The 24901-nt window shown below is 51.4% G+C and overlaps 1 protein-coding gene across 1 annotated transcript in view; it reads left to right on the top strand.

Moving 5' to 3' along the window:
* The window catches only part of Ttc13 (tetratricopeptide repeat domain 13), a 70093-nt gene that overhangs the window by 21270 nt on the left and 23922 nt on the right, over positions 1-24901 (top strand). Inside the window, 7 exon segments of the mRNA XM_015504320.2 lie at positions 4578-4672; positions 6771-6846; positions 9501-9571; positions 17161-17226; positions 18822-18914; positions 20817-20933; positions 21862-21972. Of these exon segments, the coding sequence (XP_015359806.2) occupies positions 4578-4672; positions 6771-6846; positions 9501-9571; positions 17161-17226; positions 18822-18914; positions 20817-20933; positions 21862-21972 (629 nt within the window).

The following is a 24901-nucleotide window of genomic DNA, read 5'->3' as shown; positions in this document are numbered from 1 at the left end:
CTGTTTGTATCTTTTCTTTAGTCAGGGGCCACTGAGGAAACCATACTGGTCTTTCTGATTTCCAAGTAATTTTGATTGTCTCAGTGACCCCTTCTGAAAACCCAATCCATGTCTATTTATTCCTTGATCTATTTGAATTGGTGCTGCTATACCTTGTTCTTGTTCTCCTAATCTTTTTTCTTTCCTAAAACCTTGTCTAGCCCTAATAGTGGGCGCATTTGGATTGATGTTATTTGTTAATGTCAAACCTAATTGATCTAGTACATCTCGTACCCATAAATTTATAGGACGATGATCCAATACATATGGCTGTATAGTTCCTTCACATCCTTCAGGATGTTTCGGCCATTCTTGACGAGATATGATGCTAAGGTCTGCACCTGTGTCTAGTAGCCCATTAAATTCATGTCCTTGAATATTTAGTTTTAGCATTGGGCGAGAATCTAAATTGAAAGACAGCATAGCTCAATCTACACCTGTGGAGCCTAATCCCCTGGAACCTCTTTCTATAATATGACTGGAAAATTTATCATGCAGGCTGGGTATTATTAATAATTGTGCTATTCTATATCCTTGTGAAATTACTGATATACCTTTTGGAGAACTAGCTATAATTTTATTTCACCTTTATAATCGGGATCAATTACCCCAAGACTTGTCATAAGTCCTTTTAGAGTGGAAGAACTGCGTCCCAATAATAAGCCTACTGTTCCTTGGGGAAGAGGTCCTTTTACTCCCGTGGGAATGATTTGAACTCCCATCTCTGGAGTTAGTACTGCTCTGGCGGAGGCGCAGATGTCCAATCCTGTGCTCCCTCTGGTTTGTCTGATGAGGGTTATAATGGATAATGTGCCCTGGGCACTACCCTGATGGTGTTGCTGGGTTCCTTTATTGCCCTGTATATTTGTGGTTGTAGGCCCTGGAGCATTGGGCCTCCCTGTCCATTTTTTGGCAATGGAGCCTGATGCTTTTCTCCACGATATCGTGGGTAAACACCTGGTCCTTGTCCATTTTTTGATAACGGAGTACCCTCTATGGTGGTTTGAGAACGGCATTCATTAGCCCAATATCTCCCTCTTTGGCATTGTGGGCAAATACCCAGTATTCTACACCTTTGATACCTAGCTTTGTTAAACCCTCCTTCTGTGGGGCAACTCCTTTTAAAATGTTCTGTTTGTTCACAATTGTAGCATGTTTTTGGCCTGGCATCTAAAGCCTGTTGTACTGCAGGTGCCAAGTCTTGCCCTTGTTCATTAATGTCTCTATATAATTTAATATATGTGTTTAAATCTCCATGTTTCCATGGTCTAATGGCCTCCTTGCACCATCTGTTTGCTTGCTCAAAGGCTAGCTGTTTAATTAATGGCATTTCTTGCTCTGTATCCCCCAAAACTCTGGTAGCTGTTTGAATAAGCCTATCTCAAATTTCACGTAAGGTTCATTAGTTCCTTGTATTACCTTAGATAATTGACCTTGTAAATCTCCATGTCCTTGTAAAGTCTTCCATGCCCTAACTGCATCTGCAGCAATTTGTGAGTAGGATCATATGCAGTTTGTTGCAGCTGACCCTCATAAGGTCCTTTTCCTAACAACATATCTAGATTTGTGTGAGGATAACCAGCTGCTGCATTTCGCCTAGCCGTCTCCGTGCAAAATTCCTCATTGGCAATCTTCCATAACAGGTGTTGTCCTCCATTTAGCACAGCTTTACATATACTAGTCCAATCTGCTGGTGTCATGTTCAAGTTGGTAATGGATTCGACCAAGCTTATAGTGAAGGGTGCTTGAGGACCATAGGTTGTTACAGCCTCTTTTAGCAGCTTCACTGTTTTGAAATGTAAAACATGGTGAATTCGCTGCCCTCCTGCCTTTTCAAATACAGGACATGCTAATCTTTGAGGTCCTGTCTCAGGATCCCATCTATCAACTACGGGGGTTGAGGGCCCCATAGGTGGAGCTGTTGGTTTGACACTCACGCCCCCCCGGTGATAGAAAGGTGTTAGTAGCAGCCTCCTGTTGTAACTTTTCCCCTGATGGCTTTTTCTGCTCTAAATTTTCTTCCCCTTTCTGACTATCTCGAGAGGCCTCCTCTTTTTCCTGATCTAATATATCTTCTACCATAATCTGAACTGAAAGCTTTGGACTAGGCAAACAAAATCGTATCATCATCCACAATGGCAATGTGCCAACTGGCAGAGTTCCTGGGTTTTTCTTTTCCCTGTCCCTTAAATCTTTACCATGATGGTCCCATTGTGATATATTCAACAACTCCTCCTTAAAAAGCCATGGGCTACATTTTTGTATTGTATAACTTATGCCCTGACTCTTTTTGGTTTTACTGGGGTGCCTCCTTCCTCTAACAATTTACTTAACATTCTTTCGGTTTGTTTTTTGCTAATTTCTGACCCCATATTTCTGCTACAAGGATAATGCAACTCAACAAGATAACTCAAAACAAAACCGAAGCAAAACGAAACAAAAATGGAACAAAAAATCGTATTAATTTTCCTATTTTTTTGAAATGTATCTTCGTGGTCTATCTCTCTCTCTTCCTCAGGGCCGAAAAACTTCAAACCTTGAGCCAACCATTTTTCCCAGTTTGCCTGAGAAAGTTCTAGGGATAGGCAGCTTGAAACAAAAACAACAAATCAAAACAAGAACACATTGTTTTTTGAAATGGTCACCCATTCTCTCGCCTTCCCTCAGGGGCGAGCAATTTCACTTACCTTGGAGCTTCAGGCGTTCCCTCACGGGCCACCAAATGCCGCAGTCTGGCTGGGCACAAATAACCGAGCCACCACAAAGCCTTGTAGGTTCAAACAGCAACTACTTTATTTCAACTCTCACTGGCACTGCACGCGCACGCTTTCTGCGAACCCACCCAGGCGGCCCTCCAGGAACACCACACACTGGAAATCCCTCCTCGGGCACTTCCCCAACCAATGGGTTCTCTCCAGGAATCCCGTGTGAACTCCAAAGTATTGGGAGAACTCCAAAGTAACAGGTGGAGGTGGACAGCAGGGGTCTAATATACAATTGAATACACAGCTTAACATAACCATCCTCATCTCAATGGCTTGCTGAGAGCCCCCTTCTGGCACAAATGCCATGCGTCATTCCGACTAGGCTGTGGCTCTGAGCACCATGGGGCTGTAGCAAGACACATCCATGCAGGAGACACTGACCCTGGAACAAAAGAAGGGCGGGGAAAGCTCTGCCACATTTCTGCAACTGAGTGCCTCAGCACCCTGCTGGGGAGTGTGACTCAGTCACGTGCAAGGTTGGTCTCCCACAACTCCTAGCCAGTCTTTTTTATTTTGAAACAAGGTCTTGCTAAGTTGCTAAGGCTGGCCTTTAACTTGTGGTTCTCCTGCCTCAAATTCCTGAGTTGCTGGGATAATAGGTGTGACTGTTTTAAAGTGAGCAGTTCCAGCTGCTCACAGCACATGCAGTTGTGGCAGGGCTCCTCAGAGCACCTCCCTCCCCAGGTCTGCCCTGCCCATGAAGCATTTTTCCTATTCCCCTCCCCTGGCCACCAGCAGTCCACGCTGTCTCTTCAAACAGACCTTTTCTGGGCATTTCTTGTCAGTGGTGCTGTGTGACCTGTGACCTTTTGTCTCTGCCTCATGTTTTGGAGGTTCTTCCATGGTGTCAGGTGCTTCAGCATCTTAGTGTGTGGCTGAGTTACAGTCCTCTGCAGACACAGTTCTGTGTGTCTCTTCATCCTTGGTGCACATGTGGGCTGTTTGAACAGAGTTGCTGTGAGCAAGTGGGCACGGCAAATGTTTGAGTCCCTATTCTCAGTTCTGTAATTGGGCCTGGAATTGCTGGGTCATGTGATGATTCCGTGCTTAACTTTTTGAGAAAATGCAAAACTGCTCTCCATAGTGTCTGTTCCATTTTACCTTCTTACCTGCAAGACCCAAAGTTCCCAGTTCTCCTATGTCCTTGTCGACAATTGTTTTCTTCTTTTTAAGTTGGCCATTATAGGGGTGTGAGGAAGTCCTCATTGTGGTTTAGTTTGCGTTTTTATAAATGATAGTGAGAATCATTTCATGTGCAGGGGACCACTTGGAACTCTGGAGACTCCTCCTTGAGCCCTCTGCTGCTTTTCTACTTGGCCCCTGTCTTGTTGAGTGGTGGTTTACATGCTCTGGATGCTGGACTCTGCACACTATCTAGTGCTGTCTCCCTGGCTTGGCATCACTCCCTCGCACACGCTCTGGGATGTGAGGCGAGAGCTCCAGGAGGACCTAGAGCCAGAGGCCCAGCTCTGGCCCTTTGTCCCGTGCTGAGCAAGCCTCCAGCAGGGCCGCCTTGCCTGCTGCTGTTAGAGAGGCTGCAGCTGCGCCGCCCTCCGTGTGCCATTAGCCGGCTTTGTGCCCTTTGAGGGTGGCCGTGGGGATGGACATGTGGGTGCTGGAAGGTCCTGGGCCTGGCGCTGGAGAGGGACATGGGACGCCTGTCACAGTGTTTCCACCCTCGTCCTCATTTTGTTCTGTGGGTTCCTGAAATTCCAGTTCACGCTAAGCTGCTGAATTCATGGCAAGAAGAATGACAGGGTGCTTGCTTTCCAGAGTCGTCCTTTCTGAACTTCCACGAGTCCGACTGCGAACCCAAAGGCTCACCACCCTGCGACTCCCTGCTTCCTCTCAACACCGAGAAGATTCTGGTATGCATCTCTGTCCTGCTTGTTGTGCTGTGTCCTGAAGCACAGGCGTCCCCGGCTCTGCATGCAGAGGGGAAAGGCGGGACACCTGGCATCTGGTCACCTTGCACTGCTAGAGGCAGGTCGGCTGGCTGGCTGTTCTCGACCTGGGACATGCACGTGGGCGTGAGCAGAGGGAGCTTTTCTGGCCTTCTCTCCAGGAGGGCCCTGCACTCCGTGTTCCCCTGCCTCGCCTGCATGGTCTTTCTCGCGTGTTTCTCATCCGGACCTTCAGGGATGCCCTTGCCTGTCAGTTTTGGCATGTGTCCCCAGCCTGCCCCCACCTCAAGGAGGATGGGCCTTTTTGTGTTCACGTGGGCTCTGGGGCTGAGCCGGTGAGTGCCCGGGCTCAGCCCGTTTCCACTGGCCTTTTCTTTCCGTGTTCTTAGAGGATCTGTTTAAAATTCCCCTTCCGCTAGTCTTTGTTTTCCAAAGCTGGGCCTTTTTGACAGACCCATTGAAGACAGTTAGGAATTGGGACAGGAGGGTGAGCCCCTGGTTTTCCTAAATTGCTCCCAGTTGTCAACTTGATATGTGGCAGAAACTTTGAGACTTGTCAGAAACCAGTTGGGGCGCTCTTGTAAGGTAGTGAGTTGGCCATCACTGGAAGTGTTTAACTGTGCAGGTAGGTTCCTAGAGTCAAGTCCTTCCTCAGACGGAAATCCCCACCCTTCCTCTGGCGGCACTGGAGTGCCTTCGCTGGGGCTGGGAGTGGCCCGCAGGGGAAGGCTCCCCAGTCTTGTTGGTAATGCTGCATCTGGAAGAAGGCTCACCAGTGTCCCACTGAGGAGTTCCTGCCCCATGGCAGAACCAGAGGGGCTGATGAGCTTCTCTAATCTCCAGGGCTCGACCATGAGACTGTAGAGTCACATCAGGGGACTCTCCAGATGCTTCATTCCATGGGGCTCCTGGATGAGAGGGGAGGGAGGTGTGAGCCCTGAGATGGGTGCCTCCCGCCTGTGTCTCTGACTTGGGGTCTTCAGCAGTGGCTTGTGTGTTAGCTCTGCACCTGTCCAGGCAAACCAAGGAGCTTTCTGTAGCTGACCGCTAACTGGGACTTGGAGCGTATAAGGAGCACATGAGGAAATACCTTTGGAACCCCCTTCCTTGAGTCAGTGAGGCCCAGCGGGCTGTGGCTAAGGAGTCCCAGGCAGAGGCTGAGAAGCTTATGCCTTGGCAGGGTGTCTCAGGTATGGCTGTCTGCCCAGTGTCCGCACTGGGCCCGGAGGACTCTGACTAACTGCGCTGTCCCCGGCTCTGAGCCTCTAGACTTGGCAAGGCCGCAGATCATTGGTCTCTTCTGGTCTTAGCTTCCCTGTGGATTGTGTGTTCTGACTGCCTCTGGGCGACTCTGCTGTGGAGTTACGTTTCCATGTGCACCCTGTAGGCTGGCATGTCACCACTCCTGATGGCAGATCTTCTGGCGAGGTGGCAGGTGTGTGTTTTATCAGACCCAAGTTGTCTCCAGAGCGCAGGACAGCCGTCACTTTGTGTGGTGGGCAGAGACTGCATGTGCATCCATCCCAGTGACCAGGCCACTTCCTTACCTTGCTGTCCCCTGGCTTCTGTACGTGGGTGTTGTCTGCTGGCTTCTCCAGGGCCTGTCTCCAGGCTGGGTGGGTCTGTGCTGGGCGGGATGCTGTACCCTGCTGGCTGTGCTTCCCTCCGTGGAAGTCCTGCTCTTAGATTGGATTGGTGTTTCCAGGGTTTTATGCACAGTATCTGTATTCAAGCCACATTGGAGGACTGGTTACTGGAGTGACAGGATTGAAGTCATTGACGCTCCCTGTGAAGATGGGGAGCGTCCTTGAAACAGCTGGCAAGGTTTGTTGCCACGGAAGGAAAGCAGTACTTTCTCTCAAAAACCAGTGGGGAGAGAGGAAGCACCAGCCGCACCAGATGGTGTTCTCGAAGACAATGGTTGTTAGTACTAACTGCAAATGCTTCCTGCTTCCACTTAAATAAAATATAGCTTTAATATTTTACAATACAAGTTTTTAACAGAGGTTTTTCTTCATTTGTGATTAGGTAAAGTATGTGTTTCTATTTTGTTTTTTTCCAGAGCCAGGCCAGGTCTATTGCAGAACAAAAGAGGTTCCCGTTTGCTACCGACAATGACAGCACCAATGAAGAGCTAGGTAAGCCGGCTCTGGGCCTCCCTCCTGGGCCTCCCTCTACCACTGAGGCCGAGATACAGGCAGGCAGCAGAGCAGGGCTGCATCTTGCACAGTGTCTCTGGCCCCCCGGAGGTTCCGCTTGTTGGTTGTCATTTTTAAGAGAAGGTTTGTGTGCAGCCATCAGTAGGTGCCATTGCAGCCCTATGTTTGCGTAGACTTAACAGTCCTGAGCCCTGGCTGTGTAGCAGATGGTTGGTCACCTGGGTGCTTGTCATCAAGCATGAACAAAAAGAAGCGAAGGCAGGATGGAGTCTCGGGACACTTGCTTCAGTCTTAGGGTTCAAGAGTATTTTACTTCTGAGGCCAGTCCACGGTTATGAGTGTGAGGATGTAGGCGTAGAGAACGGAGTTCATTCAAATTTGCACAGAGTCGGGTGTGCATTGGGTGTGCCTCTTCACGGTCTAGTGAGCTCACCTGAGAGGGAGGGAGGGAGGGGCGTGGACAGAATGCAGCGGGGCTGTCAGGCCTTTGCCACGCCTCGCCCGCCACTGGGTCTCAGCAGCAGACAAAGTAGTGGAGTTTTTCCCATGGGCCCTGAGGAGTTTGGGGTCTTTCAAGGGACAGTGATTCTTCCTGGAGGAATGTCTTCTGTGGTATAGAGTTGCTAGGAGGTGCTGGCTAGTGGAGATTGCTGAGAATTACAGCTCTTCATTTATCTGTTATGTATTTGTTTTCCTACAACAAAACTTAGATCCTAATAGTTATTTATGTTTGTGAGTGTTTTGGATTAGGTTCTTTTTTTAAACTTTGGGTTTTTCTGTTTACTTTTAGATGGAAAGATTTAGGAATTACATTTGATGTTATTTGAGTGGAATTGAATAGCCAAGCCTTGGAAAAAAAATTTAAATATAGTCCTAAAGTACATTTCCCCCTAAACTCCTCTGCTTGTTTTTTATAATCTCTATTCATTTGTTCATTCAAGAGATACTGCTGATTTGGGTAGGTAGGTAGGTGGGTTTCAAAAAGTCTTGACATGGTGGGAAGTGACTGAGGTCTCCTGGACCATGTGGACCTGAACTGAAGCCCAGCTCTCCTTGTCCTGTCTGCAGAAGCCTGGCCCAGCAGTTCTGTCCTTGTGCCTCTGCGTTTGCAGGGCAGCCTGGCACGTGGGGTCCCCAGGACGGACCTATGCTGCTTCTGCACAGCCAGTGGTGAGGAGGTCAGCTATGCACCAGGGCCTGGTTCACTGGCCTAACTCACGGCTGCTTGGCTTCAGTCACCCCAGCTCTTCTAGTCACCCCAGCCTCATGTCCTCGTCTGTAGATTGTCCCTCCCTGCAGCTAGGGAGTGAGGAGTTGATGTGGCAAAGGGGCAGGACTGAGCCAGCTCCTGATGTCCACTTCCCCGTTGAGAAACTACCTGGTTGCTGTCCATTCTTTTCCTTCTGAACATGAGTTTGGCCTTAATCTATCTTTTCAAAACAACTAGGGTAAAAATAGCCTTCATTTTGTTTTGGAGAATGCCCCCAAAGCTCTCGTGTATTATGCTCAGTTTTTTTGAGCTATTATTTTTCTTGGGCTGTTTTAAAGATTTTTCTAAATTTCTTCGTTCATTTAGTGCATCTCTGTTAAGTGTTTGTTGCTTCTCTTTGGCAGGAAGTGTGTGTCTCAACAGCAGCAGTGAGTTGCCTGTCTGCACCCATTAGGTTCAGAATCAGATGGCTTTTATGCAAAGAATGTCATCAAAATAGTCACTGGGTTGAGTGAGGACCAAAATGTCTTTCAGGAATTGGGAGGTGGGGGAGGGTTAGAGCAAATATCACAGGTGGAATGTAACCTGAATGTTGTGACTTATTCGTGTGTTTTGGTCTCTGTTTTGGTTTTTGAGATGGAGTCTTGCTGTGCTGCCCAGGCTGGTTTCTGCCTCCTGGACTCAAATGGTCCTCCAGTGCTGGGGTGACGGACATACGCCACCACCCTGGCTTGTTGGCAGTTTGCTGGGTGAGAGTGGAGTCAGAATGTCACTATGACTCAGGAGGTTTCCATAGCTCTGATTTCAGAACACCACTTTCCCGACCCTTAGATCAGAACTGCCTTCCTCTGTGTGAGTCCTGCGCAGGCTGCGGCTGTGTCTTGGGTGGGGAGCCTGGCTGCCGGGTGAGTTTTCCCGCTCAGCGCTGCCAGGCGTCTTAGCTGGGGAGCGGGCAGGGGGCTCGCACCTGAGATTCCTGAGGCTGTCAGCGTTTCTCTGGATGCTCATGATGAAGTCACAGGCCTCTATGCGACAGTGCTTGGGCCATTCCCGTCTCCCTGGCATGTAGGCAGGAGACATCACAGAGGCATCTGGGGTTTGAGAGTGAGTGACGGTATTGCACGTATGAATATGTGACAATAGACCCTGCCATTGTGTGCAACTATAACGCACCAGTAAAGATGTGGGAAACAGAAGGCAGCCTGGAGACTTCCCAGGGGACCTCCGTCACCACAGCTGGAGGCACCGAGCCTGGCTGGCCAGTGCCGGGGTGGGAGTGGAGAGTCCAGTGGCCCTACTCACGTCTGGGTTCTCTGACTGCTCCTAGCCCTGCAGCTGCCCCTGCATGTCAGCCAAGTGTTCAGCCCTGATGCTGTCGGAGCCCTTGGTTCTGTCCTTAACATTTGTGTGTCTTACTTTACAGCAATCGCTTACGTGTTGATTGGCAGTGGTCTCTACGATGAAGCAATAAGGCATTTCTCAACAATGCTTCAGGTAATTTTTCTTCTTATTTATGTAGTTCAGGTTTACAATCATGATAAAAGCATGGGCTCCTGCGTAGCCAAATGCCATGGGATGCTCTATTGTAGGGTTCCAAGCAGCAGAGATGTCAGTGCTGACCATGCACTGCCCTGGTGCTGGGCTTTGCAGGGTTACTTTGTTTTAAAAGAGTCGAGTCCATTGAGCCAGGCAGTCTGCACAGTCTCCCAGCTGTCCGGTGGCAGAGTGGCATTCAGATGCAAGATGGAAAAGAAAGCAGCTCCAGGTTCCTCGCCTCAGCACAACACCTCCCCTGAGATAGGGACACAGGCACTCTTGACGCCCCAGCCCCTTCCTGCCTGGAGTCTGCAGGCTGACTTCATTTCCATTCACCTTAAACATGACTGAGCCGCCTCAGAGGAGCCTTTGTGGGTTGGTCACTCTGGCATCCACAGAGGAGGAAGCCTGTATGGGCCTACAGGAGCTGAGGGGGGCAAAGGGGGTCCTGCGGGAGCTGAGGGGGGCTGAGGGGGTCCTGCGGGAGCTGAGGGGTCCTGCAGGAGCTGAGTAGGGGCCTGCGGGAGCTGAGGGGGGCCTGCGGGAGCTGAAGGAGGCTGAGGGGGTCCTGCGGGAGCTGAGTGGGGCTGAGGGGGGCCTGCAGGAGCTGAGGGGTCCTGCAGGAGCTGAGTGGGGTCCTGCCGGAGCTGAGTCCGGGCCTGCGGGAGCTGAGGGGTCCTGCCGGAGCTGAGTCCGGGCCTGCGGGAGCTGAGGGGGCCTGCCGCAGCACCTCATCTCACAAGGTCTCACATGGTGCTTGCCTGTCCTTGCCACAGTGTGCCAGCTGTCTGCCTGGTGCGCTACAGGGAAGGAGACGGGGTTAGCACTGAGCACTCAGTGCTGGCCCATAGTCAGGTGCTCAGTAAGCTTTAGCTACTCAGAGTGCGTTCTAGTAAATCTGTCAGTGTTGACCTCTGCAGGAGCCAGCAAAGGTCTGACCTTCTAGGACAGGATTCCAAAGTACTGGTTGTGAGGTGTCAGCTCTACTTTTGTTTTCCTTTTCAGAACCTAGGATTAAGTTGGTAATTCTCTTTTCTCAACAAATTGATGAGATATTTTTGGTTGTGACTTTGAGGCCCTTCCTTAGATGGAGCAGCTCTGTGTTTGGGGGTCACGTGGAATTGGAATGCAGAGGTAGCCTAGGCTGGAATCACCTCTCTAGTCTGCAGCATTGCAAAGGGTGGGCCCCACTTTACCCTGAGCTGCAGAATGCTGGCGTGAAAGCTGGGTTTTGCTACATCTGTCCAGAGATGTGTAACATAGTAACCACAGCTGCTTGCTGGCCCATTGTCTTTCATTCAACTCTTAGAAAATGTTATTATCTTTGTAATTGATGACAATATTGAAGAAAAAAATTTAAAATAAAAATTTCCTAATTCTGACACTCTAACATTATTTAAATGTTTTGTTCTTTGCCTTTTTTGAAGTGTGCATTTGTGTTTTATAGCCTGAGCACATACTATACACTTTGGGTGTTTTGAACTTAATTTCATAGTGTAAATGTTTTTCACTGTTCATCTGTAATCTGTGATTTCCATGGCTCTGTGATGTGCCTTTGATGACCATCACACTGTACAACATACTTCCCGGTCATCAGCTTGGGGTGGAGGCTCAGAAAGATGATCACAGTTTCTTTTGTGCAAAGGAAAGACAGGAGTATGTTGACACGAGACACAGCTTTTGTCACTCTGGGATAAGGTGGTGGCTCTCTCCCCAGAGGTGTGATGGGTGGATGGCGAGGTTGGACTGCCTTTCTGAGGTCAGGCGTGATGGGCAACAGTGGGCAGCTCAGTTACAAAACGGCCACCCTATGCTGTCCTGGTGGTCTCTCAGTGCTTCCAGCTGTCCCAGGTCGTCGATGTGGGGTAAGCAGGAGAGAGGCGAGGCATCCAGACAGGGTGGTGGAAATCGTCGTTTTCTTCCTTGTATGTGATTATGATAAAGCCTAGAAAACACAAAGATTCAATATTAAATGCTTCCAGTGTTTGTTTTCTAAAAATTTTAATAAGGAACTTGATCCTGTTTTCTGGACAGAACTTTTCTACATTGGGTTTTAACTTTGAATTGATATGCAAAGTTCCTGTGGGTTTCTTGAGGTTTTCTGTAGCTACTGTCACCAAGGTGCTGTTCAACCAGGTCGTGGCAGGTGTCCAGAGAGTGGTCAGTGCTGCTTCTCCAGCCGACCAGTACTCCTCTTCTCACCCTGGATCTCAGCCTCTTCAACTGTTTTTAAATCATGGTCATTATTCAAATCTGATCATTCATTCTTTTTTTTTTTTTTTTTAATATTGGGGATTGAACCCAGGGGCACTTGACCACTGAGCCACATCCCCAGCCCTTTTTTGTATTTTATGTACAGACAGGGTCTTGAAGAATTGCTTAGGGCCTCACTAAGTTGCTGAGGCTGGCTTTGAACTCTGACCTCAGCCCCCGGGCTGCTGGGATTAAGGTGTGGGCCTCCACACCGGGCTCTTTTCCTTTTAATGGGAAAATTCAGTGATGAAGTTTCTTGTACTAGTGAAGTTGACTTCCTCCTGGCAACTCGTGTCCTGCACTCAGCAGATGTGGCTGCTCTGCCTATTTCTGTCATGGGGCCGTGGTTGGGTTCAGTCCTAAGCTGATGTATTTTAACTTGTCCTTGCAGGGGCTTCCAAGTGTGCAAAATATCTGTTCTTAAGCCGGGAACGGTCCCGACAGATCTTCCCTGTGGCGACTGCACCTAGGGCTGTGGTCTCTTGAGCTCAGGAATACGTGGCAAAGCTTTTCTGTTGGACGGGCCTGGCTGCAGCACGAGACAGCAAGTATGGCTGAGTCCATCACAGTGTGCTGACCATGGGCCCCCGGGAGCTTGTATCGTAGGGGTCTGTTTGGATAAGATTGTTGCAGTGAAGTTCAGAGCTGCGACGAGGCTCCTCATTTTCCAGAATGACCTGTGGCAAGAAGCTCGCATGCCCTCCTGTTGCCTGGGCTGCACCATCGGGATGAGAGTCTGGGATGTTCAGTGATCCTGGGCATCCCCGGGGCCCACTGGAATCCTCCCTGTTGTTTGATGCTTCTGTAATGGAGAACGCACTCCTCCCGCATCCTGGCCTCTCCCTGGGCCCAGGCACCATGGAAGCTGATGGGTGGCCTTAGACCTGTGGCTCTGAAGCTCTCCCACTGTGTGGGTGGCCAGCAGTGTAGGCTCTGGGAGGGGAACCGCTTCCCACTTGCTGGGCTTCTGTCCCAGTGCAGGGCTGGCACAGGAAGTCCTGCAGCAGCCTCGTGAGGCAGCTTGGATCAGGCTGCTGCTCAGGTGACCTTGAGCTTGCTGGTTCTGATCTGATTCTGGAGGAACTGATGTTGTAACAGAACTCCTCTTTACTTGGGTGGGTAGCATTTAAAAATGGTCCTCTGGTAGACATGTGCCTCCCACCAGTGCTCTGGGACTGGTTTACTCGTCTTGGACACAGATACTGCCTGTTGGAATCAGAGGCCACCCGTGGCATAGCGCACGTGGTGAGCCCCCAGGTCACTGTGAGGAGCAGTGGGAGGTGCCCTGCCAGGCAGGCCTAGGCTCCAAGGGTCACGCTCCACTGAAGGGCTGTCTCCTGATTTTGCAGTTGGGTAAAGTAAGTAAAATTAGAGGACTAAATGCTAATTTTCATTTAACTTCTTTGGAATTCTGAAAACTTCATAATGTACAAAGTATTAGGCTCATATACTTAAAAATACTTTGAAAAACTGATACTCTCATCCTAACTTACTTTAAGGAGTATTGTTTTTGCTGAAAAACCAATAATTCACTACTACATTCCACAAATAAAAGTTTGACTTCTTAACATCTGAAACTAGTGATTGATAAAGTATTAAATAGAGTTGTATCAATTTTAGAAAGTATAAAATCTATTATATAAATTTAGGAACAGTTTAGACTCTGAATAGGATAACAGCCAAAATTCTTACGCATCCTCTGTGCTGTTAGGAAAATCTAAAAAGACAGAGTAAATGAGTAGAGACACACTTCGAGGCACCTGCAGGAGCTTGTTCAGTGTGTGAGGAACAGACCTTGTGGCTCAGGAGGGCTTAACCACGGGCTGCATGTGGAGACGGGAGGCCGGGGCTGAGTTCAGGGGTCGGCAGCGTGCACAGAGCAACTAGTGTAGACTTTCAAAGGGCCCAAATGTGCTCAGTGGAAAACTGTCAGGGCCATCACAGTGGAGGCTCAGCTTGGGGTAGAGGCTCAGCTTGGGGTAGCTCAACATGGTTGATGGAGGCTCAGCATGGTTGGTGGAGGCTCAGCTTGGTGTGAAGGCTCAGATTGGGGGTGGAGGCCCAGCTTGGGGTGGCTCAACATGGTTGGTGGAGGATCAGCATGGTTGGTGGAGGATCAGCATGGGGTAGAGGCTCAGCATTGGCCATCTCTAGTGCTCACTGGCCACACTGCCTCGTGATGCCTGTGCTTCCCTTTCCTTCCTCACTGTACCCCACCATTTTCAGCCACCTTCCTGCAGCTTGTCCTTTAGGAAGAGCTGGCTCAGTGGGGTGGACTCTGATCTGGTGTCCCTTTAACACTCATCAGGGTTTCCTAGCTGCCTGATGCACTCTCATTGTCCTTGCTAAATGGTAACTCCACATGGCAAGGTCTGTCGTGTGCCAGGCGTCACAGAAAACAAAGAGATCATGTCAGGATGCTGCAGTCGCGGTGGCAGGTGTGACATCAGTGTGCCCCTGTGACTCTCAGGCCCACGCAGGGCTCCCTATTGCCCCCTCCTTTGGTAGTGGGTCTGTGGCTGCACTCACCCGTCTCCTGCTTCTTTTAGCCCCACACACTCTGCACCTCCTGAGGGTCTCCACAGACCACGCTGCCCTCCCTGCACTGCCACACCCAGGCCACTGTCCACTGCCAGATGACCACATGCTGGGCTTGCCTTGTCCCCCTGCACATGCTGGATATCCCCAGGTGCGTTTGGAGTGCTCAGACCCTGCTCCCGCCCTTCCTGCCCCTGCTCCCACATTATGGGCCAGCGGCCGTGCTCCCCAAGTTCCTGCATTTTTGCACAGCTGCAGGATCCCCTCACCCCCCGATCCCAGCCCAGTGGTCTCTCCCATGGGAAGTCCTTCCTAACCTTGTCTAGGTCTTGGTTTTCCAGGAGCACCATTCATTGCCTGTGTCACTGTCTCTGGTGTGGCTGTCTGGCTGTGCTCCCAGAAAGCAGGGCTCCCTCGCTTTCTCTGGGGCTTTGTTCACGGTCCTGCTCAGGGTTCTGCAGGGCAGTCTCGCACATGGACCCTGCTTCTGCAGCAGCGGCCGGAGAGAGCGTGGAGTGAGGTGCCGACATCCGTACTGCACGCAGCAGAAGTGAAAGGAAAGCCTGTTTGCCTCCCAGGGATCTAGAAGGGGTCTGGAGAGGTGCATCGGGCAGAGGCTGTGAGTGAGATGTCCCATGCACGAGTGGGGCAAGGTTCTGAAGCGTGTCGTGGAGTGGGGGAGGAGGACTGGGTGGACAGCCACCAGTGGCATCACAGGGCATCGCAGCATGGCCTTGCTGATACTTAAATCATGGGTTCTGGTGTTTTTAAATAACAGGGGCCTTCAGGATGGGAAGCATCAGACTGTACTGGTCAGAAAGCAAGGCTGCGATGGCTGAGCAGCGTGTCCTGCTGTGTGTGTGACACTATGCATGTGTGCACTGGTAGTGCAGAATGTCCTGTAGTGGGCGCTTGAAAGGTCACTGGTCAGTGTGGGCGGGGCAAGCTCAGGTCCCACCTGTGGGGATAACACAGGAACCTGTCTGGAGAACAGCCGTGTAGTCTTGGGAGGCGGGAAAGCATTGCGGCTGCCTGGCGAGAGGGCTGTGGCCAGGCTCCTTGGCGGCAGGTGTTGGGGATGCAGTGCCCGCAGTGGAGTGCTGTGTACGTAGACCTTCTTCTCACTGGTCTCTTGCTCCTCTGGACAAACCTGTGCTCAGGTTAATACCAGCTGAGCCAGGCTTCACTCCAGGGAGATGTCCTCCCACCGATGGACTGTGTGAGCTCTCGTCCTGCCCGCCCTGGCAAGGTGCTGTTCTGGGCCCCGTCATGGCAGGAATTTCTGCTGAGAAGCAGGAGGGTAGTGTCCTCCGCGCCCTCAGGAGGCAGCCTGCATCCTGCCCGCCCTGCCCGCCGTCTCTGTACCCCATCCTCTGCCCACACTCGCAGTGCCTCCTGGGGCAGGGTCACAGGGAGCCTTTCCGTCTCTTTCTGTGTTTTTCTTCATCCTCTAGGCTTCCTGTACTGAAATACACAGATTGCTTAACACATCTTTTTTCTGATTGTGGATGAATGAATGTGTGCTTTAAATAGCTGAAAGGAATACAGCATGCTAGTGACCGCTTGCTGGAGAGTGGCAAGTGTTTGGGGAGCCTCCCTATGCGCTGCATTAGTTAGCAGTCCTGCATGCCTCTGTGGGCCTGTGGCCTGGACGTCTTTCCCCTCCACAAACAGCAAGGTTTCCTATGCGCTATCTCCCTGAACGTTACAGGGCACACGTCAGAGCTCTGCGTGTGGGAAGGAAGCTCTGTGTGGCAGTGGCAGTGGCCACATGTCAGAGCTTCCGTGTGGGGAGGAGGCTCTGTGGAGCAGTACCAGTGGCACCAGAAGCTGACGACCGTGAAGCCCCGTCTGAAGAGGCAGCCAGTGCTTAGCTCTGGGTGGGCTGTTGGACACGGGCCTGTCTTGGCTGGGTCTACTGAGGTTCCAGAAGCCAGCACCTGGAATCGCTCGGTCGAGGTTTTGTGATGGTACATAAGCCGTATAGGCCAGTCTGCTGACGAGGTCATGGCTGTAATGTGCCGTTGGCCCCTGGTACCGATGGTCCTTGTCCTGTGTGAGTAGCCTTTTAGCGAGCTTCCCTGCATGGCAGCCCCTCCTTCTCCTTCTCCTTTGGCTTCTGGTTGAGGTTGATGTGTTCTTTCCCTCTGGTACCAGCACATCGCCCGCCTCAGGTTTGAAACTGAGCGTCCCGTGTAGCTAAGACTCTCAGCCTCAGGAGTGTGACCAGGACTTTGTAGCAAAGGCTTCAGAAGAGAGGTGTGACTTGCAGAGGCTGGCTGTGGACTGGAGGCCTGTGAGAAGGGCTCCCGGGCCGGGCGGCCCAGCAAGCAGGGAGCGCTCAGGCCAGAGGAGCCCACAGGGCGCTGCACACCTGCCCTCCTGCTGCTGCCGCCTCCTCAGGAGGTTTCCCGTTGGGCAGGGAAAGAGCTTGCAGAGTTCCTCCTGTTCCCCTCACGTTGCCCTCCTGCTGAACCTTCATCTCCTCCCCAGGACAAGCAGCTGTCAGAGTGGCTGAGAGTGAGACTCCTGTGCGAGAAACTTGGCCTTCCCTGCGGGTTTTCAGTGCAAAATTCGTATTGTATCTCATTCAAGTGAGGCTAAGACAGGCTTTTTGGGTCCGGGCTGCAGACTGAGGAGTGGGACAGCATGAAGGAGAGCGGCCACTTGAGGCAATAACGTGCTTTAAGCAGAAACTGATTTTTTCTTTTGTTTCATTTATAGTTTTTGACGTGTTTCTGTTTTGGTCTGACTAGGAGGAGCCTGATCTGGTTAGTGCAATTTATGGCCGAGGGATAGCCTATGGAAAGAAGGGCCTACATGTGAGTATGAGTAGTCACGCTTGCCCAGCCCCCGCCCGACCCCCACCAGCCTCTGCCACAGCTGCTTTCTGTCCACTGAGCTGATGGGACACATGTGAAAGGGCAGTGGGTGGTCTGTCCATGGCCAGAGGCCTTCCAAGCCCAGGAAAAGCCGGGGCCAGGTGCACCTCAGAGCACCAGCGGGAGCTGAGGAGGCCTTGTGGGGTACCAGGACTTAGAGCTGTAGCTTTCCAGGTATTTCAGGGGGTTGAATAAAAGAATGGGGGGTTGAGTGAGCAGACTCTACTTTTACTTGCTATATTTTAAAAAAATGTAATTATAGGCGGACATGATACCTTTATTTAATTAACTTGTTTATGTGGTGCTGAGGATGGAACCCAGCGCTCACACATGCTAGGCAAGCGCTCTAGGCTGAGCCGCAGCCCAGTCCTACATGCTATATTTCCATGCTTTTCACACAGTGTGGTATCTTTAGCTGCCATCAGTGATGTCCACGTTTCTCTGAGGAAAGCTACCCCATGCATATTTCATATGAGCAGCCCCAGGTGACCATCGTTGTCCGCAGACTGGAGTTCCTCGGGAGCTGGCCTGAGACTCCACTCTTGGACTCTCACTCTAGAGCACTGTGCACAAAACTTTCCTGGTTTTTTTTTTTTTTTTTTGATTACTAAAAATATTAATATGAAAATGTGTTTTGAGGGGTAAATGCCACTTTTGTAACTTTTGCATTAAAAATACTGAATCATCAACATTTTCTAGGGATGGGTACCAGGGATTGAACTCAGGAGCACTTGACTACTGAGCCACATCCCCAGCCCTATTTTGTATTTTATTTAGAAACAGGGTCTCACTGAGTTGCTTAGCACCTCACTTTTGCTGAGGCTGGCTTTGAACTCGTGATCCTCCTGCCTCAACCTCACGAGCTGCTGAAGTTACAGGTGTGCGCCATTGCACCTGGCTGAATCATGAACATTTTAATTAAAATTTATTAAACATTAAAATTAAAAAATTAAATGGATGCTGGCTTGCTGGAGAAATTTTATGCAGCATCTGTGCACTTCTGATTCAACAGAAGTCCAGAGTGAGTTCAGGCTTGCAAACACAGATAGCAAGTCCCTGGGTTGAAGTTGCCCTGGAAGAAACTTTAGAGACAGGCTTTTTTCTGATTCTTAACTTTTAAAATTTTGCATCTTGATATGCAGCTTGCTTTTTCTTTAATGATGCTTTTTATGTGAAAGTAATATGCAGTGGTTAAAGAGAACTCCCCTGGCCTTGTTAGGTGCAGGTTCTGGGTTTGTGGCTTTGATGGGCACTTGGCCCCATTCTGTCCCCTGTGGCCACTGGTCAGCAGCACTGTAGACGGGTGCCCACATGCCCGTCCTTGAGGTCGGTTGGTTCCAGATGTAGGTAGGTTACAGTTAAGCGGAGCCTGTTGCCTGCGGGACCTGAGACAGACGGCCAGGTCAGTGGAGGAAGGGAGAGGAGTGGGCTGAGGTGCTGTCGTTACACAGAAATGAAGTGCATGTCTGTTTCTGAACAACGCCACCTGCTTTCCAGCCGCAGTCTTTCTCATACCCAGCTAATGCCTTTTCAAGGACATTAAGAACGCTGAGCTTGCTCTGTTCGAGCTGAGCCGAGTAATTGCCTTGGAACCAGACCGCCCAGAGGTGTTTGAGCAGCGAGCAGAAGTGAGTGCGGTTTCTTTTTCCCTGTCTTTATCGGGTTAGTGGAACTTGGATCTTCCCCTACTGTCTTGTCACGGTGACTGTCACACCCCTACGCCTGTGGCTTTCCTACGGAGGCTCTAGTGCCTGTAAGTGTGGCTGCTGTTGCTGGAGCAGTGAGAACTGAGCGTCCAGCAGTGACGCTTAGGGTTCAAGGGATGCGGTTACGACCTGCACTACCTCTGTCTGTGATCACTACAGACATGTTGCACATGTACTTCCGGTGTACATGATACACTTCAACAAAACGTAATGTGACAGTTTGGTCAAACTGAAATGTAAAGCCCTGTGGCTGTTACAAGAAGGACCTGCCTACCCAGATGCACAGAGCAGGTAAGGGGGACTGTGTCCTGACCTGAGGAGTCCGACTTGTTGCGGGAGTGCTGGGCACAAGGGGGCGCTGCCGGGCATGGTGTGCTGTGTTCCTCAGATAGCCATGGCCCCTGGTCGCCCTGTGATGCGTTTGCCTTGAGTGACACCTGACCTTAGGCATCTGACCTGGTGGGACTTCATAGCTGGACTAAGAAGAAAGACCTCTGCTTCCTCTTTGGGGAGAGAAAGCACAGGAGCACTGTGTACTCAGGGCTTTGGAAGCTTCCTCCGTGGGGTCCATGCTCAGTGTCTCACGGTCCCTTCTCTTGAAGTGGGTTTTGCATTTAGCCAGGGGTTTGGGTTTCAGGTGGTATCTTCCTCACCCATATGTGTGACCTGTCGTCCCCCAGCGGCTGCACTGCCTTGCAGGGGGCAGGGCTGGCCTGGGCCCTGCCTGGCGGCTGGGGTTACCCTGCGCTGGTCTGATGAGTCGCGAAGTCGGTTAAGGTGCTGAGACTTGGCAGCTTCAGAGCTTCCTGCTCCTGATAGAGAACTAATTGCTTATCCAGAAACATTCCTGGCGATCATGGCCACGTAGTACTGTTCTCCTTGTACAGCACGGTTGGGCAGGAGCGGCCCAGAGTGGGTCTCACAGCCAGATCTCGGCCCCCACTGGTGTCGCGCAAGCTCCCTGAGCAGCCTCGCTGGGCAAGGCACCTCGTTGGCAGGGCACCTCCCTTGGCAGGGCACCTCACTGGGCAGGGCACCTCCCTGGAGCACATGTCCTGTGCCCCAGGTTGCCTGGGAGGTGTGCTTCCTGGTGCCTGGGCCAGTGAGGAGGCCCGTTCCTCCTCAGTGCAGCCTGCCCACTGCTGCCCTTGAGCGCCAGGTGCCATACTGAGTGCTGGGGATGGCGCGTCCCCTGTCCCTTGTGATGCTTTGGAGAGCATGGATCAGCTGGCAGCACTGGGCTGAAGGCCCCTGCTATGTGGCTGCCGGTGCCCGTTGGTGCCCTGAGCCTCTTCAGTCACCTTTGCCCTGTGGATGCTGGCCGTCTGTGCTGTCAGCTTGCCCAACAGCGACTGGACTCCAAGTGGCATGAGAGCAGACCATGGGTGAGGGGCTGGCAGCATCTGGGCTCTGAGAGGCAGTCAGCAGCTGCCATTCCCACAGAGGACAGAGCTGAAGACCTCAGAGTGCTGTAACCTCTGCCCAATGACTTGCTTGTGCTAATGATAGAAGTTGTCATTCAGATGAGTTTTCACAACCTCATTTGTATTTGCCAAATTTTGAAAGGTTTATATAGTCCCAGCAATAAGGGTCAGATTTCAAGAAAAGTCACCGCTGGGTCCCCTGAGGGTGAGATAGTGTCAGGACTGTCACTATGGTTGCAGCTGCTCAGCCTGCCCCAACTAGACGAGGGTTCAGGCCCCTCAGCTCTCGGTCCTCGTACCCTCAGAGGACGTGGCTGAGGGAGCAGCTGGTGCGTGTGTGGTCAGGGAGACTCAGAAGCCAGCATCAGCTCAGCGCTGATCACCTTTTCTGGGTTTCCAGATTCTGTCCCCTCTGGGACGAATTAACGAAGCAGTGAGTGATCTCACCAAAGCCATTCAGCTCCAGCCGTCCGCCCGGCTGTACAGGCACCGGGGGACCCTGTACTTTATCTCAGAGGTGAGTGGCTGTGCTCGGTTTCTCGTGCTGCTGAGCGGAGCTCTCCTGCCCCCATCTGCCTGGGCTGTGAGTAAGACCCCGGTGCCACAGCACAGCCCCAGAAGCCTGGTAGACAAAGGGACATATCCAAATCACGTGTTCTCTTCTAAGCTGTTAGCAACAAAGTGTGAGCTGATAGAAAAGGTAAGAAGAGGCTGGGCACGGTGGCCACACCTGTAATCCCAGCAGCTCTGGAGGCTGAGGCAGGAGGATCATGAGTTCAAAGCCAGCCTCAGCAACCCAATGAGGCACTAAGCTACTCAGGGACACCCTGTCTCTAAATAACATAAAGAATAGGGCTAGGGATGGGGCTCAGTGGTCGAGTGCCCCTGAGTTCAATCCTGTACCTAAAAAGAAAAAGGTAAGAATAGGTGAAGTCTGGTTCAGGGTGATGCCTCTGCTCCTCTTGCAGACGCCAGCAAAGGGAAGCAGGGCGTGCAGCTGTGTGGATCTGTCTGAGCATCCTGAGGAGCCTGGCCTGAGCTCGCCTGGCTTCTCGGTACAGCTCTGCGTGAGCAGCCCAGACTGGCAGGAGCGTCCTCTGTGCACCTTGTGAGTGCCACCGCTGCTCTTGTGGGTCTGTAGTGCTTTCAATAAGAGCTTTTTGTTGAAAAGAAGATACGTGAAAAGGGCCTCAGCAGGAGCCAGGTTGGACCCACAGCCTGGTATTTCAGAAGTACCCAGAATATTATTATTTCTGTAGTTGAGATAAAAGACTTGAATTAAATCTCTGTGATAACCAACTACCAACAAATGATCTGAGTGTGGCCAAGAAGTGTTCCCTGTGGAGTCCTTGAGGACGCAGGACGAGTGGGGTTTCTCTGCTTGTCAGAGGCAGGAGGCATCCTACCATCTGACCACCCCTCGCGGTCTCCCCTCCCTCCTGCAGGACTATGCGACGGCCCACGAGGACTTCGAGCAGTCCTTGGAGCTGAACAGGAACCAGCCCACAGCCATGCTGTACAAAGGCCTGACCTTCTTCCACAGAGGGCTTCTCAAGGTGACGGTGCTCTGTAGCGCGGGTGCACTGCACTTTGCAGGGACAGGGGCTTCAGGGGAATTCAGTATGACACATGTTAAGAAGGCATCTCGGGTGTCTGATTGGTCTCTCCTAGAAAATCGTCTGATATTTATTGAGCTCCTACTGTGTGCCAGTGTGTCAGTCACCTTTGCATTGCTGTGACCCAAATACCCAGTCAAAACACCCGAGAGAAGGAAGTTTATTTGGCCTTAGGGTTTAGAGTTTCAGTCCTTGGTCAGCCAGCTCCATTGCCTGGGGCCCCAGCTGACTCAGAACATTGTGGTAGCGGAGAGCTGAGCTCCTAGCAGCCAGAAAGCAGAGAGAAGGGAAGGGCTGGGAGGAGATAAACCTCTAGGGCGTGCCCCCGTGACCTCCTTGCTCCAGAGAGGCCCTGCTCACAGTCATCCCTTCCGCCACTGGCGGATTAATTCATGGATGGGGCCAGTCCTCCTGGTCTAATCACCCCTCAAAGGCCCCACCTCTAGCATGGGAGACTGGGGCACATTCTAGTTCCAAACTGTAGCAGCGAGGTCCTTGGAGGTGCAGAAAGGGAGACGATACAAGGTGATGAGGGAGAAGTAGGACTTGCACTCTCGGAGTGCGTCGCAGAGCTGGGGGGAGACAGGGAGAAAGCCCTGGGGGCTGTGAGGGGCACAGAGCAGGCACAGGCAGGTGGGCGTCGGTGGAGGCCAGGCCTCAGCCTGGGCTCTGTGCTGAGCATTCTGACTGAAGCTTGTGAACCCAGAGGAGCTATGAGTTGAAGATTTGGGGAAAATCTATAATTGGAACCAAATCTGTGATTTAGGAAGTAGATTTAGGATTGTGGCGGCCACAGTGAGGAGGGACAGAGACCGGCTAGTGGGTGTTGGTGGTGTCCCCTGTGCCTGAGGAGGCCTTGAGGAGCTGCTGAGGTGCTCTGGGAGCAGGAGGAAGGTGCTGCTGGGCTGGTGTGGCTCAAGGACCACAGGGCACTGGGGGGAGGCGGCGGAGGGCGGCAGGAAGGCTCTTGGTCTGGGGTCTGTGTTGCGACTTGGCAGCAGCACAGGGCAGGCGTGTGCTGTGGCAAACAGAACATGCCTTTTGTCACTGAAAGCAGTTCTGTTGACTTGAGAGTCCGACACACATGGCCCTCTGTATCTGTGGGTCCCACATCTGTACTTGGAGGAAGCATCGTGTGGCACTGAGCAACGTGGACCTCCTGCCGTCATCTCCTGGAGAGCACAGCAGAGCCCTGTCCCGCAGCCTGTGGAGGAGGCATCCAGGAAGAGGGGAAACCCTGGAGAAGACCTGAAGTGCACAGAGGGCGTGGGCTGCATGCACCTGAGCTCCTGCAGGCCTCGGCAGACCTCTGTACCTGCCACACCAAGGGGCAGTTGTGCATGTGGTGGGGATGGGCAGAGTCCCCTGTGCAGAGCCATGTGTTGGTGTCAGTGTTGTGGACAGGGCCCACCATGCGGCAGGTTCTCAAAAAGGATCGGATGAATGGATTTCAAGTACAGCATTGAATCTGGCCTTGGAAAGTCTTGCTCTGAAGCTTTTAGCTGTGCTGCAGGCCACGCTCCTGAACCCTTCTACCAGCCTATCCTTCCACATCTAAAGTGCAGGGACAGTCCTGTTGTCCGCCCTTGAAGTGACTGAGGACTGAGTACAGTACTGTGTGTGAAAAGTGCTCTCTGAACTCTAAATGGGAATCGGGTGTCGTTATGAATGTTTTCCCTGTGGAAGTCGAGGTTGTATAGATTCTGGAAAAATAACCTCCATCCCACGAAAACAAAACCAAGAAGGATGTTGCACATTCTGTGTCTCGCACTCACATGCCCTGGCCAGTGAGTGGAGGGTGGTTCCAGTAGAGTCGCGTCCCTCAGACAGACTGGCTTGGAGAGTTGTTGGTCAGGGTGCACTCAGGCAGCTGCCTGGAGACTCTAACCTTCGTTCTGAATCTGCCCTGTGCTCCTGCAGTTCTCACACAGCCACCTTAGATGAACAGGTCCAGACCCACAGTACTGTGCTCAGTTGAACCCTCGAGTGGCTCGTGGAGGAGGAGAAAGCTTAAAACGTAGAGAAGCCCATCCTGTTAAAGATCAGAGTGCTTTCACAGTGAACAGAGGCAGACGGCTGACTTCCCTTCACCTTGGCACTATGCAGCTGGCTTCAGGCTGTCGGGAAGTGACATTTTTAGAGAAGTGCTGTAACGGACACACTACTACAGATTGGACAAGGGCTGTGATTAGCTTATTCTGGATCAGCATGATGAGGACCCAGATACGGGGTTTTCATGTCCTGAGCATCAGAAGCCCCTCTGTGAACCAGTCCTGCCGAGGTTTTTGGTCTGTGCTCCTAGCACAAAGTCCCCAAGAGTCATAGTGGGACACTTTCTGCATTCTTGTAGACCTGCTGGGAGGTTGGCCTCACAGGAGTCCCAGCAGTATAGGAGGCATGGAAAGAGCCGGGCTGTCCCCGTTACCTAGGGGGAACCTGAGTCAGTGGTGAAACTGCAGAGTTAATGCAGGAATTGGGTCCAGATGCTTCTGTTTCTCTTGTTAACCAAAGTGATGAAAGGACCAGTGAGTTTGAGCTTTTTTTATATCCTCAAAATGGTCTGTGTAGGCCAATGACAATTTAGAAATTAATTAGGTGGGTGACTATGGGACAGTAGCTATTAGGCAATGTCATTTTACAGATTTCACAACCGCCAACTTAGCTGCTCTCAGGCATTTTGGATGTTCCTAGGGAAACTAGAGCAGAGTCTTTCTGTTGAAGTCTGTCCGATGCTATTCACTCCACTGTTTTTACCAACCTTTACTTTGAGCTGCCTGAGTGTATTCTTGGTATCAGTGAGCAACCACAGAGGGTTGGTGGCCGTCAGCCTTTGGTATTGACTCTCAGTGGTCATTACCAATGAGTTTGA

This window comes from Marmota marmota, unplaced genomic scaffold, assembly GCF_001458135.2.
Source record: "Marmota marmota marmota unplaced genomic scaffold, marMar, whole genome shotgun sequence".
Taxonomy (NCBI): domain Eukaryota; kingdom Metazoa; phylum Chordata; class Mammalia; order Rodentia; family Sciuridae; genus Marmota; species Marmota marmota.
The sequence above is the reverse complement of the archived record's forward strand: the minus strand, read 5'-3'. Positions and strand labels throughout refer to the sequence as shown.